This window comes from Gavia stellata, chromosome 27 (genome assembly GCF_030936135.1).
Source record: "Gavia stellata isolate bGavSte3 chromosome 27, bGavSte3.hap2, whole genome shotgun sequence".
NCBI classification, from domain to species: Eukaryota; Metazoa; Chordata; class Aves; order Gaviiformes; family Gaviidae; genus Gavia; species Gavia stellata.
The window spans coordinates 5,550,731-5,564,604 of NC_082620.1; the positions used below are offsets into that span (position 1 = coordinate 5,550,731).

The 13,874-nt window shown below is 49.1% G+C and overlaps 2 protein-coding genes across 2 annotated transcripts in view; one reads left to right on the forward strand and one right to left on the reverse strand.

Moving 5' to 3' along the window:
• Nucleotides 1-4,764, forward strand: part of SAMD11 (sterile alpha motif domain containing 11) — a 126,280-nt gene extending 121,516 nt beyond the window's left edge. The window contains exons 13-14 of the mRNA XM_059829937.1: nucleotides 278-388; nucleotides 3,215-4,764. Coding sequence (XP_059685920.1) covers nucleotides 278-388; nucleotides 3,215-3,463 — 360 coding nt within the window. The 3' untranslated portion in view covers nucleotides 3,464-4,764. The remainder of the gene's footprint in view (nucleotides 1-277; nucleotides 389-3,214) is intronic.
• Nucleotides 4,760-13,874, reverse strand: part of NOC2L (NOC2 like nucleolar associated transcriptional repressor) — a 55,236-nt gene continuing 46,121 nt past the window's right edge. The window contains exons 18-19 of the mRNA XM_059829938.1: nucleotides 9,858-9,998; nucleotides 4,760-7,231 (exon numbers count right to left, since the gene is read on the reverse strand). Coding sequence (XP_059685921.1) covers nucleotides 7,086-7,231; nucleotides 9,858-9,998 — 287 coding nt within the window. The 3' untranslated portion in view covers nucleotides 4,760-7,085. The remainder of the gene's footprint in view (nucleotides 7,232-9,857; nucleotides 9,999-13,874) is intronic.

The following is a 13,874-nucleotide window of genomic DNA, read 5'->3' on the forward strand; positions in this document are numbered from 1 at the left end:
AACATTAAAGAAAAATATATTAATTTATTGCTTTATCTAAACTGGCCCAAGCAGCCCTAATTCACATTCCCACGTGTGTCTCCTTTTACATGTCGGCTCCTAGCTGTGGATACAGGATTGTATGTACCTCTCGTGTGTTACTATGGGTCTACTTCATCACTGAGGCTCTTTTAGAGTCTACCTTTTCTACAGCGCCCTTCTGTGCAATGGCAAGATGAGCGCATCAGGAATGTCACTGGCATTTCTAAGCCTGAACCTGTGTTCTGGTTTCTTCCAGGTATTCCGAGAGCAGGCTATTGATGGTGAGACCCTGCCCCTCCTGACGGAAGAGCACTTACTGAACAATATGGGGCTGAAACTCGGACCCGCGCTGAAGATAAGGTCACAGGTAGGAAAATGTCCTGTGTGGTAGCAAGTGGCACGCTTTAAAGCTGTCCCTAGCTGGAATAGGGCTGTCAAGAGACCTGGTTTATTGAATATAATTTATCAAGCAATAGTTGTTTATTTATTTATTTGTAATTCTGGTTTTCAAGAAAGCTTTATCAGTCCTCCAAAATGTTCCACATGCTCAGCTGGAGCCAGTCACATAGCTCTCAGGAAGAAAACATGGACAGTAGTCAGTGCCCAGGGGCAGAAGCAAATAGTTCAGTTGAAGTGGCGGGAGGGAGTAACAGGGATGCAGTGGGAAACTCCTAAAATGGACCAGCTCCTGCTAGAAGAGACGCGTTAGGCTGTTCCCACAAATAACAGCAGGAAAGAAAAGCTGTAAACAGGTGAGGCAAGGTAGATGGTTTTGTATCAGTCGAGCCTGAAAACAGTCATCCCGAAGTACCTAAAGAACGACTCTGTGATTCTATGATAACTGGATAAAGCCATCTCAGGAACCAGGTGTGCCTTTTTTCTAGACTGGATGGAGGTCCTTTTGCTGCTCATTTTCCTTGTGACTAGATGGCTCTTGGCAGTTCTCCTTTTTAGCAAGGCTTGAAGCACAAATACATTTAACACATCTCAGCATCATCTGTTGATTACTTTCCCTCCCCAGTGAGTAATGGACCAGCTCTTTCCCTTCTCTGCTGTGCTAGTAATAGACTTCTGTAACATTGTCTCTTGCTAGTCATAGCTTACTGGTCTTGCTGATGGGCCGTGCCAGCCCCCATTCCCCCCCACCCCGCTTGTGCTGTTCATTTGTATTTTGATGCACTGGAAGTAGGAATCGTATTTGCCTCTGTTGATTGAGTCAAACTCTCTCTTTTAGGGTATTGTATTTCCTCCTCAACAGACTAGTCTGCTGTTGTGCCCTTATAGCGACGTTTCTTCTTCTCAAAAAGAAGACCTACCTTTTTTTTCCCCCTCTATGACTTGGCTTCCCAGTCTCTGCCCGTAGAGGTCTGCTTTCCTAAAATTGCTTTGCTGTTTTGCTGTTCTCCTGCCTTCCCTAGCTGGCGGCCATGGTCATGGTGACTTCCATTTCGGTTGCCTCCACTTCCCCTTGGTTGGACTCAAATCTAGAAGAACATCTCCGCTAGCTTCTTTTTTTCCATTTAATGATCAGAAAATGGCTTCTGACACATGTCAAGAACAGGCTGTTCTACTGTGTTCCCCAGGGGATCATGTCATGCAAATAGTTATGACAGCAATGTGCATGTGCACATACACGGGTTGCACAGATAGTAACCATTCTGGCATAGTTTCCCTAAGCCACAAGCTATACATTTGTTACATTATGTTAAAACAGTAAGAGCAACTTTACTACTTTCCCTACAGCCCTCACTGTTTATGAGGGGTCTAATAAAAAGGTTCTGTGGGCAATTGTTCCCTGTGGGTCAATTCAGTAGGAAATAAAACTCTTATGTTTCTTAAAAAACAGAGAACACCAAATAGCTCACAGACATTCTTAGCTCGGATTTGGTGGGGGGAATATGAGGTATGGGCTGAAACTAGAAAAACCCTGCTTCGATTTAATCAATAGTGTTTAAAGTTCTATAATAAGGCATGGTTGGGAGGGGGGGAGTAAGTGGGGAGCAAAGTCCTGATGTTGCTAACTGAATAATGCCGCAGTTGTCTGGTTTGAACACAAGCCTGTGTTTTTGTTTAAGCTTAAATGTGAAACAGCTGTGTAGGTGCTGGAAAGTTGTGGGGCCTTTGGCCCTTGCTGGGAGGCGAGAACTGCTTCAGGAGAGCTTTCTTGGTACTGCAGAAGAAGGGAGGCTGCAGCCTTATAGTTTCCTGTGCAGTTAACAGCAGCCACCCTGTAGCCAGATTTTTTTTTTTTTTCCCTCCCTCATGCTGTCCCAGCCCCCCCCCGGGTCCCCTTAAGAGCAATTCCCGCTCCTCAGAAGTGGACATCGTGTGCTGTCCTGCTGTACAGCACCCCAGCTGGCTTAGCCAAAGAGTTCTAGCAAATAGTCCATCCAGCGGCGCCTGTTAAGGAAATAAATAACAGAAGTGGCAGGAATCGGTCAGCCCTCTTCACCTGCTACACCCTTCACCTGAGGGCAGCTACAGGCATGTGTTCCCAATGCCTTGTGTAGCAGATGCCCTAGGAACTGCTGCTTACCACCACCGTGTTTCATTCATGAAGGGGATGAGCTGGGGTCCATGAAAGATGACAAACACTATCACCGTTGTCCATGCAGCCTTATCTAGCCAGGCAGACAGGCCCCAAGTTTCCATAGTCCCCTGCTGAGACAGTGAGCCCTGGTTATTTCAGCTCAGCGGCTGGACTTGGGTCAGCTTTGGGCTGCACGCTGCCTTTCAGCCTGCACCTGCAAGGCCGTCAGTCTCATTCTGGCCAAAGAACACCGACGGACGCAAAACACGTCACAGGAAAAGGGCCTGCACTGCCAGGCCCAGCATATCTTTAGCCTGAGCCGTGATCTAGGGTAGACCTTGCAGCTCCAGCTGCACTTTGGTGCCATGCACCAAAGTGCCCAGTATAACAGAGCTAGGGAGCAGTACCGCAGGATGGAGTCCTTCAGAAAAGAGGTGAGAGAAGGAAACCTCCTCTAGTCTTCTCTGGTAGGTCACCAAGGATTTTTCCTTTTCTTTGTGGATTGGGAATGGTCTTCTATCTGCAATTCACTTTGGAGTACAGAACCTGGGCTTGCTGCATGAAAATGCAGCTTCTATGGATTTCTGAGGACAGTTTGTGCACATTCTCATCCCTTTTTGCCCCCCTGCATTTATTTCCTCCTTTTTTAAATTTTTTTAATAGGTCGCCAAGAGAGTGGGCCGCGTTCTCTACATGGCAGGCTTCCCCATGGCTTTCCCACTGCAGCCTCCTGGTTTACGGCCACCAGAGCGGGACCTGCCCCCGGCTGATCTCCGGCCATCCTCCACAGGCAGCGTGGCCTCCCCTTTCAGCAGTGGCCTGCCCTCCGCCAGCCGCGTCTCACCAAAGCAGGAAAACGGAAACCCCTCCATCATTGCTGGGATCAATGACACCACGAAACCTCCATCTTAACTGCAGGACAGCTCTTGACTGCTTCTGGAACTGAGAGTCAGTTGAACAAACTGAAGGTAATGCATTTTGAGAGACCAGGAGAGCCTCCCTCAGCAGTGTGAGACACAGGAGTGAGGAAGGGAGGTTTTTAATTTTTTTGGATGCATTTTCTTTTTGTTTAAAAAAAACAAACAAACACACAGAAGTTTTAAAAACTGTAAAAAAGGGAAGGAAAGAAAACTATCCAAAGATGTACTGAGACAACACAAGTGAAGAGAAAGAAAGTTTTGTAGAGGATGGCAGCAGCATTCCTGTTCCCTTTCACACCCCTTCTCGCGCACGAGTCTGAGATGGAGAGCCGTGGACAGGGAACGAAAGCTTTTTTTTTTTTTTTTGCCTTCAAAGAAAAGAAACACGGCTTTCAGGAACTCCGGGTGTGACTCCAAGCAGGGAAGGGGAACGGGCACTGCTCCTCCCAATGGTACTCGGCACCCCTGAGCAAAAAAACAACCCATCAAAATTGAATCCAACAACCTTCCCAAGTATCTCCTCCTCCCTGGAAACTGTACTCAGTTCCTCATTCAGGTGTCTATGCATCTCTAGCAACTTTTAAAACAATACCAAAGACAGACAAAAAGAAAAAAGAAAAAAAAATAATAGGCAAGTTCCGGTCCATGTTTACTTCAGCGTGGATGGTACGGCACAGGCGGCTCAGTGCTGTCCCACGAGCTAGGGGCTGCTCGCTTCCCCAGCACTTGTCCCTTTCAGCACGCACAGAGAATGGACTCTGCCTGTGCTCCAGCCCTGCAGAGGTCTTGCGGTATTTTTTTTCCTTAGATGTTTTGTTTTAAAGAGAAGAAGAAAAGAGTATGTGCTTTGGTGGGATGAAGGGTCACAGGCCTCACTCCACTGTGGCCACCTCCCCCTTCACGTGTACAACAGACTCATTTATACATTTGGGGTGGGTTTTTTTTTTGTTTGTAGGGTTGGTTTTGTTCTTTTTAAAGCCTTGTTACAGAGGTGGATGTAGTTGCACATTCTGGCCTGCTGTGGACCATGAGACAGATACCTGTGCGTTCCCGGGGGAGGGATGCTGGGGGGGTTCAGGCAAAAAACAATGGGTAGAGTTTTTACTACTGTGAATGAGATGGTAACTCCTGGGGGTGACCTGTGACTTGTACAGTTGTGAACAACAATCACATGTGGTACTTTTCTCTCTCCCCCCGCCCCCTCTTTTTTTTTTTTGTTTAAACGTTGCACGTGCTACCGTTTTTCTTACAAAATAGCTTGGTGGTACATTAGCTTCTTTATATTGTAAAAAAAAAAAAAAAAAAGTCATTATCCATCACATCACGATAAAAATGCTTTCCAGCAATCAATTTAAATAAAAAAGAAAAACACTTAATTTACAAATGGTACCTAGCTTCCTGAGCTCCTTGTAAGTGGTTGCTTTATCCAAGAAGTCTCCTTTCTTTCCTTGGGTGTGCACTGGGGCCATACACCTTACCGCTGGTGTTGGTAACTCTTGGTGCATTCCAGCTGCTACATTTCTGGCCTAAAAGCCAAGCTGAGGGTCGGGTCACAGCTGCTATAAGGCAGACGGCACCTTGCCCAGCTAAGCTAGAGAAACTCCTTTCTCTTTTGGAAGCAAAGGTAAGTAAGTAAGTAAGTTAAAACCTTTTTCTTATAGTTAGGGCCTTACAAGTCTCATCTTTGCAGTCATATCCCAGGCTCCCGTATGTAATTGCCTGAAGACACAGGCTTTACCAGCCGTAGGGAACCTCAGTCTTGAGCACTTCTGAAACGCCTAGTGAGGCAGCAGCTGCTTTGGCCCTCTCAGAGTGGGCTATAAATGATAATAACAATGATGTTTGTTAATAATAGTAAAACATACTTACTTAGTAATTACTAATTTCTGAGGTTACGTCCTCCCTCTTATGGGACGAAGAGTATCTGGATGCATGACTAAGAAGGGCAGGTCTAGTAATTACTGTAACTGGCAGTTGGGAAAAAGAGACCTCCCCATCCCTGTTCCTGCCGCTAAGCTCCAAAAAGACATAACAAACTCTGAATGAAGCAAACACCCCCCAACACTGTACTACAGCAGTAATTACCTGTGCGGTAATGATGTCTGGAAGCAGGAAAGGAGCAGCACTCATTGTAGGACAGGAAGAGCATAATTACCTCTTTACGTACACTGAGTTGCCATCATCACACACACACGTGGGTGAGAGGGAGACCACTAGTCAGGCTACAGTACCTTTGGGTTTTTATCTATCTGCCATAAGGCAGTGTTTATGAGCTGTGGTTCTTCTGACTCCATGAAAAGAATAGAACTTTAAAAAAAAAAAAAAGTTGTTCTTTTAAAATGTTCTTTAAAAAGGCATCTTGTCCTCGTGTGATGTGCAGGAGTAAGGATGCCTGGAGGGGAACATGTAGGCAGTGCAGAAGGCAGAGATGCACACCTCTGCACAGGTAGCTTGGCCACCCCCAGTGCTGACCAATAGCTACTGACCTCACTGAATGGTGGCAGAGAAGAATAAAGACCATATTTAGTCCTGGCCTTCTATCTTCTTTTCCAAAAATCTGCATTAACAAGTAACAGTGCTCTTGAAAGGCACAGTTAATTTTCAGGAGTGATTCTGTCAGATATGCCCTAAGAATACTTAACTTCTCCTACCTCTCTCAGTAAATACCCTTTATTTCCAGTTTTATTTTCCAAAGAAATATGTTTCCTAGCTGCCAGTCCTGCAAACTAACAGTGGTCTCGGGAGATAAGCTGTTTGTATTTTCCCAGCAGATCACAAATAGCCCTTACCCACCTTGAGCTACACAATATCCTCCCACAAGCACCACTCCTACAGGAAGACACGTAATGAGCTGCATCTAGAAGCTGCCCAGGTGATGCAGTGGTTGGCTCTGAGGTAATAAAGAAATGAAAGTATGCTTCCTACATTATTAGTTTTGCCTCTTCTTACTCCTTCCTGCCTGTACAACCTCCCCCCCTCATCCCATATCCTAAGGCACTTACTTAAAGTTAACTTCTTTATCATACTTAGAGCCAGCTTGATTGAACTGACTGAGCTGCTTCTGATGTTACTGATAAAGGCTTCCATTTGCAGTCAAGAAGATAGCTACAAAGCTCTGAAACACCCTATGCAATCCTTAAGAAGGTCTTGGCAAAAGGGAGGGTTTGGGGAGGGCCCCAGAGCAAAATGTGGGGCCACATGGGTGGTTGGCTGAACAGACAGGAGGATGCTTAGACAAAAGAACTTGTCCTGCCCCTTGGTCAGCTCGCTCAGGCTCCAGCAGGAGCTGAAACTGAACCCTATGCTATTTAAAGCAGCAGATTTTAATGAGGGCTTTTTATTACCTATGCTGAGCAGTTTTACTGGCTTTGACGTGACCACAATTTTACTGTTACCAAAAACATAACCGGTAGAAAAAGTTTGAAAGTCCAAGTAGCGTCTCTGCTGCGTCACGGAGAAAGTCCTTGGTGGCAGCGGAGGCTGGCCTCCCACCCTCCGTGCTCCCCAGCTCTTACCACCTCTTCGAGAAGCAGCTACAGGTGCTGAAGGCTGGGTGAGCCAGTACACAGCAGCTCTGTAAGGGATAAGCGTGGAGGGGGTGGCCGTGAGGGTGCTCAGTCATCATCAGAGAAAGCCAAGTCCTCCACGATGTCGTCTTCTCCTTGGGCTAGCTGTTCAAGGTCAGAGCGTGACATCCCACGAGTGCAGCTCCTCTGCTTCTGTGACCCTTGGGAAACCCGAGCGGCTTCCGTGCCTTCCTCTGTGGGTGGAAAGAGTGAGAGGTGTAAATCCTGTTTTACTGGGAGTGAGAGTGAGGCGAGTCGAGGCAACTCATTGCTAATTAATCCCAGACACTCATTAATTTATCGGCGCCACTGCAGCTCCCAGATAGTGGTAGGAGAGCGCTGCAGGGTGCTCGGTACAGCACTGGCTCTGAAGCACTTGGGGCGATAGGAGATGAGGCCTAACTAACTGTTGTGCCTGAGGCAGAAACGCAAAATAAGAACTGGGGGCATGAGCCAGGCAGTGCCTCCAAACCTTCAGCCCTCACAGCTCAGGTCAGTCTTCCTCACTGGGGATGTCAGGCTGGGCATGAAAAGCTGACACAAAGGAGCTGTCATAGGTAAATGCAAGACTCCCAAATGCAAAACCAGCCCCAAGCTCCCTCCTTTATTGAAGTGATATTTTAATAGTGGGGAGCACAAGTGAGAACTGGTTTCTAGGGGCTGTGCAGGACTGTACGTGTCCCCATTCCCGGTGCCCTTCCCTCTCATTCCAGAAGCGTGGCTTGAGCTTCCTACACCTTGCATCCAAAGGGGGCCCTGCAGACCATCTTTCTTAGTCTCTACCAGCAAAGCATCTGCTCAGCACCAATTCCTACCTCCGGTCTTATGCGCACAGCCTCTCACAGGTTGCGGAGGGCAGCGGCAGCAGCAGCTGCAGGACGTGGCTGCCTCTCCTCCTCCTCGGCACTCCCTGGATCAGCTGCCAGGCTCTGCCAGTTCAGCTCACTCGCCAAAAAGGACAAAAAGCTACCTCTGGCTGCCCGGATCGGGGGGCTGGATGCTCACTGCAGGTCACCTCTTTCAAAACCGCATTGGTGACACCAGAGCATCAGGACCACAGAAGTGCGTGCCTCTCCAGGGCACAGAGTGCACGTGCAGAGTTCTCCCCTAAGGCTCTGGCCTGCTGGAGGGTGGGAAGCTGTCACGGACACGAGCTCCTCGCTGTTCTATTGCCCAACCAGGCTGCACGCACGTGTGTTTTGGTAAAAAGCACAACAAGAACACTCAGCACACAGAGCTTAAGACTTGGGAGGGGTGGATCTGCCTGTCTGCCCTGCCTGATCTCTGAAAAGTGCTGCAGGCCAGGAGCACCCAGGCCTGAATGTCACTCCCGCTACACCAGTGCATCCAGGCACCAAGAGACTTTGCTGGCTCTACGCCGTGCTCCTACAGCCCAAAGCGAAGGAAGCTGCCATTAGGGGTGAAGGAAGGGACGATCAGAGTTCCCACTCCCCCAGACACCAAGGAAAGGTGCTTTTCCTTCAGCTTGCCTGAGTACTCCAGTAGGCAGAGAGGGAAAACGCTCCCTTTTTATCCTTTACAGCATTGTCAGAACATGCATCAAATACCCATCTATTCTCGGCGCCGAGGTTTGGGTGTGCATGCCAAGCCACAGCCATCTGCCATGCTAAATCAGTCGGATTTTGCTCTCACTTGGACTCTTTCCCCCTTCCTGCTCTCCCTGCTCCCCAAACTAGTAAAGAAAGCCTGCACACAGGAGCTTTTGTGGCTGTTCCCCACAACCACACATCACACCCAATGGCATGCTGAGGAACAGAGGCTTGGCACTCTCATACAAAGGCTTAAGCAAGCGGCACACAAAAACCAGCGAAGGAACACCACGGCAGCCAGAGCCCCTGGCAGGCCCAGCTTCCGTCTGCTAAGTTAGCAGAGGGACTTGGCAGACACAGGCAAGACTGAGCCGAACGTGGTGAGCTGCACTCTGCTGGGGTGCTGAGCAGGCTCTCTAGCTCTCTGCAAGGGACAGAAGGGGAAGATACTCTCCTCAGCTGCAACAAAGCCTGGCTTGGTGTCTAGCACAGCCCTGGTGACACATTGGCAGCTTTCTCAGTAGCCATTTAGACAGCCATTCTTCTGCCCTGCTAAGAGCACGCGATACTGGTAGCCTCTCATGCTGACACCCACCACTCTCACCGATTCTGTCTCTGGGCAGCAGCTACCAACTGGCAGAAGTGATCAGGACCAAGCAGAGAGCGAAGCCCACACTTCTAGCAGGGTCTGTACACATACTGGCAAATACCACTGTTCCAGTGCAGAAACCCCAGATGAATGCAGGACTTGGACAAGATCTCCCACCAATCCTATCCTGGGAGGAGCTGTTGAGAAGCAGCAGCTAAAGGGTTACCCTTGTGCAGCACCCCATACCCCAGGCACTGCTCCATGAGAAGTGAAGTGCACCCTCCACGCCCCCATGCATGTGTAACCTGTGGAGAGCCTTGAAGCAAGGTTTCTGTACCCTGGTGGGGTGGGCTGTACTTCAAGAGTTTGTTTGAGCCTCTCTGCAGGAGGCCCCTGAAAAGAGATGAAAGGGACTGGTGGCTTGTTAGAGCAAGGCCTGCAAAGACCTTAACCCTTTCACTCTCTTCCCAGTACAAACTCAGAACTGCCAGGTCTCCCTGGCCAGGGCGTGTGTGTGTCTGTGTGTAGAAGTCCCTCCTGACACCCTACAGCTCAGAACAGCAGCACAGCAAGAAAAGAGGATAAGGTTCCTTTGTAGGGGAACCCGCAGAATGCAAAGGAGCCTTCTGTTACCAGTGCTGTTAGTAATTCCCTTCCCCTTTGCCCAACTGCACTACTTACCATCTGAGTCACTGTCTTCTTCCAATTCTTCCTCGTCCTCCTCAATTTCATACTTTCCTTCTTCTTCATCATCATCCTCGCCGTAGTCCTTGCTGCTTGCTTCTGAACTGTCGTCTGATGCCTGCTTGGCTTTGGCTTTACCTGCAAGTATTTTTACTATGTAAATGAAAGCATAAAGAGCAGCACACAAGCATACATGCAGGCAGTATATGCAAAGTACCGCCATCCCAACATTCATCCCAACATTCATCCAGGAGTACAGTCATACACAGACTGAAGGGGAAATTTACCCTATTTCTCCAAAAGCCATGTCCCCTTGCACTAGAGGCCCAGAGAAGGATGCATTTCATTTCAGGGGCACCTTCTAGAGGCCAGGAAGGCCACGACACAGAGTCAGAGAAATCACCTCAGAAGCCCAGAGCAGGGTTTTACTGCTAAAGCCCAGGATTTGCTGCTACCCGGTATTTATGGAGCACCACCAGCGCAGCACCCAAGCGTCTGTCATGAACCTAACTGTCTGCTCCGAGAGACAGGAAAGCTAGGAGAGGAAGACAGCCAGAAGAGTACAATGAGACGAAATGGGCCTACCAAACAGATGTGAGAAAGCAGAAGGAATAAGTCACGAAGCTGAGACCACAGAAGGGCTGGTTCCACTGAAAGACACTGCCTGCGTATATCCACCTCCAACCCTCCATGGTTGTATGTAACTGAAAACAGGAGTAGACTCTGGTTCAGGGCATCCTTCAAAACCTCTCTTAGCTTTATTCCCTCTGTTAGTCACAACAAAAAGGTCTAGGAACAGATACTGCTGCAAATTCCCTCTGCAGATGGCTAGCCAGGTCCCAGGGAGCCTGGCAGGGAGTATTAAGAGCCTCTGAGTGCCTGGCCTGTGGGAAAATCATCTGCCTCTGAGCCTCTGGAACAGGACTTCTTTTACTCATGTGGAGTTCACTTCAGTGGAGGAGTGCTTCTCCCCTCTCTCCCTCCTCCAGACAGTGTCAGTCACCAGGCATTTAGATGACAGAATACAAATTCTGTACAGAGGGAGCAAAAGAACCAGCTTCGTCTTGCCTCCTTCCAGCCACCGCGCCTGAGCTAAGCCCAGCTCAGTGCTGCAGGTTGCCTGCCCTTGCTTACAAAACTGCTGAAAAAGCTATTTATTCACACTTCAAACTCTCTGCTTGGAAACTGTCTGTACATCTTTCTCACATTGTGATTCTTGGGTCCCACCATGGCATCTATTTTTTGCCCCATCCTCCCTCCTCAGCAGCTGACCTATGCTACTCACTGAACTGGATACAGAGCCATTAATAAGCTGGCTGCTAGCATTCCCAGCTCCCCGTCATCACCCTGCTCGCTCTGCCTTCACCCATCTGTCAGCTCTGCCAGCATGCAGCCTCTGTGCAATTGGCCCCCGAGGGATGGGAAGCCACATCTCATGGACGGAGCTCTCTCGGGCGCCCGCAGCCATGCGGAGAGCACCCGCTCCACAGGAGATAGATTGCAGTGCTATTCACCTCCCCACATCATATTGATGGGCACCTGAGCAGCTCAGGCAACAACCAAGAGGGGCACGCTCTCATCCATCAAGCAGCACTAGCGAAAGCACTGACAGATCCAGCTACCAGCTCATCTGGGAGTATGCAGAGAAACCAGCTGTGGGCAGGAATTGGGTATGGGGCCCTCGGGTCATTCCCACGTGCTACAACACAGGCAGCAGGCCACTAAGAGGAATTTACTGAATGTCTCCAATCTCCTGCTCCCCTCCCCTAAGCTCAGCCCCTGCCTCCCCTTCCACCGATGTACACGCACAGACGCCCCGATACAGCCTTCACGCAGAACTCAAGCTTCCGTCTCCTGAGACAGAAGTGTATCAGCAAGACTCCAGAAGACAATGCTTAGGGTGCTCTGGTTAGCCTTCTCCCCTCTTCCTCCTCACTCTGCCTCCAGATCCTCAAGCTGACAGCCCACACCAGGAATTTTGCCACTGAAAAAAGCCACAATTATTCTGCTAGGAAATGAAAATGTCTGACCTCTCCTTCCACACATCCCTGGCCCCCACCGGTCTGGCATTAAATTGATGTAATATGATTACGTGAGGGATAAATGAAGAAACCTGTTCAAGTTCATTAGAGGCACACCAACACCTAATGCGGACAGATCACTCATTACAGGCAGGCCCGGAGAGACGCGGCAGCCACACTCCCTTCTCGCCTTTAATTGCCTCATGACGAGGCAGTCCAGCACCTCTTTCTAAGCCATTAATAATTTCCAGGAGCAGCCGCCTTTCCTCCCAGAGATCTGTCAGCTGGTAAATGAGAGGAATGCATGAATTCCCCACCCCCAGCAGCGACACACAGACTGATCAAATCCACGCTCTTTCCTCCCCATCTCCTGGCTCTTTCCGCCCTTGCCTGCTCAGGGGTTCCTGAAATGTGCAAACTTGTTTCTCTCCCCTCTTCAGACCGTGCAGAGACCCAAGCAAGAGTCTCTCCTGCCTGCCAAATGCTTTCTCCATTCCAGAGGGCAGCTTGTCCTGATGCGATGGAACTGTTTGCGTTCAGCACCTTTCCTGCCCCTCGGGCAGGATGCCGGGGCTCTGCAATCCTGCTGAAACGAGCAGGCAGCTTTCAGCTCCACCTGCAGAAGGCAAGAGTAGGGGGAATCTCCCCTCAGGTCCACAAGATTAAAAAACAATTGCAAATTCATCACTCTCCTTTTACCTGTGCGGCCATATCTGCTGCATACACCAATACGCTGCTTGCAATTTATTCCCTGGTGTAGCTGCACCACAGCCAGGTGCAGACCAAACCAAGCCAAGCAGAAACAGCCAGCCAACAGGCAGCGTAGCCTTGTTAGAAGGACCACTGTGCTGGGACATAGGAACTCAAAAGTCCTGTCCCAAACCCCACTCCAACTGTGCCGAGACATCCCTCTCTTGAGGGATCTCATCTCTCATCTCCCTGCCTCAATTATTACACCTGAATTTCTGAGATTGACTCAGTGAGCAGGGACTACTCTTCCCCCTATGCAGCAGCACCCTCCACCAAACTCGATCTCACTATAGGTCTCCCAGTGCAATACAAGATGCACTGAGAGGGAGCTAACCAGCTCTCCTAACTTCCAGGTTCTGAAAGAAGCGCATATGGAGTCGAGCTGATGAACTCACTGACCAAATTCCAAAGAACTGTCCACCACCCTCTCTGTTCTTTCAGAAACCCCTAAAATAAAGAGAAGTGCCCATACTGACAGAGCAGGGGGCTCAAACCACAAAGAAACCCAATGAGACATCTATAAATGTAACACCAGACACAGAAAGGTTTGTTATTGCTAGTCTCGCTAGGATTCAGAGGAGATTGATTCATCCACTGTTGGATTCAGCAAGGCCTGAGAAGTGAGGATGAAGATTCCGATGGGTGGGAGGCTGCTTCTACCAGGGACCTGTTCCCTACTGTAAAGGCTGAAGTCAGGGTTGGGACTCAGGAAAGAAGAGACCGAAGACCTGCAAAGCTTACGGAGCCAGGGAAAAGGCTTCTGCTGTCAAAGATAAATGGCTTATGGTTTTGGCTGCTGTGAGGCTGCTAAGGTTAAGGTAAGGAAGGATCAGAGAGCTTAACTACTGCTGGGTCCTACAGGACTTGAAGGACTCGGAAGAAGGCCTGGGCCAAGGGGAGAGGATGGTCTGCTATCAGCCTTTCATCTCTGGCCTAAGGCAAACCTGGGGCTAGGATTCAGAAGACGACAGGCCTAAGAGATAGGTTTATGCCTGGATCCTACACGGTCCATTAAAGCAGGCTGATTGCTGTAGCTAGCACAAGATGTTGATCAGTGAGTTCAGTGGGCAGTAGGCTTAAAGAAAAAAAATAAATGCTTTTTTCAAATAATGTTTAAGTTAAAGTTGTGGCATGTCTTACCGTGTTACCAGAGGATGCTGTGGAAGCCACATTAACAACGAGCATCAGGCACAATCAGGGAACTAACAGATTAATCAGTGGATATTAAACAAAACGGTCTCTC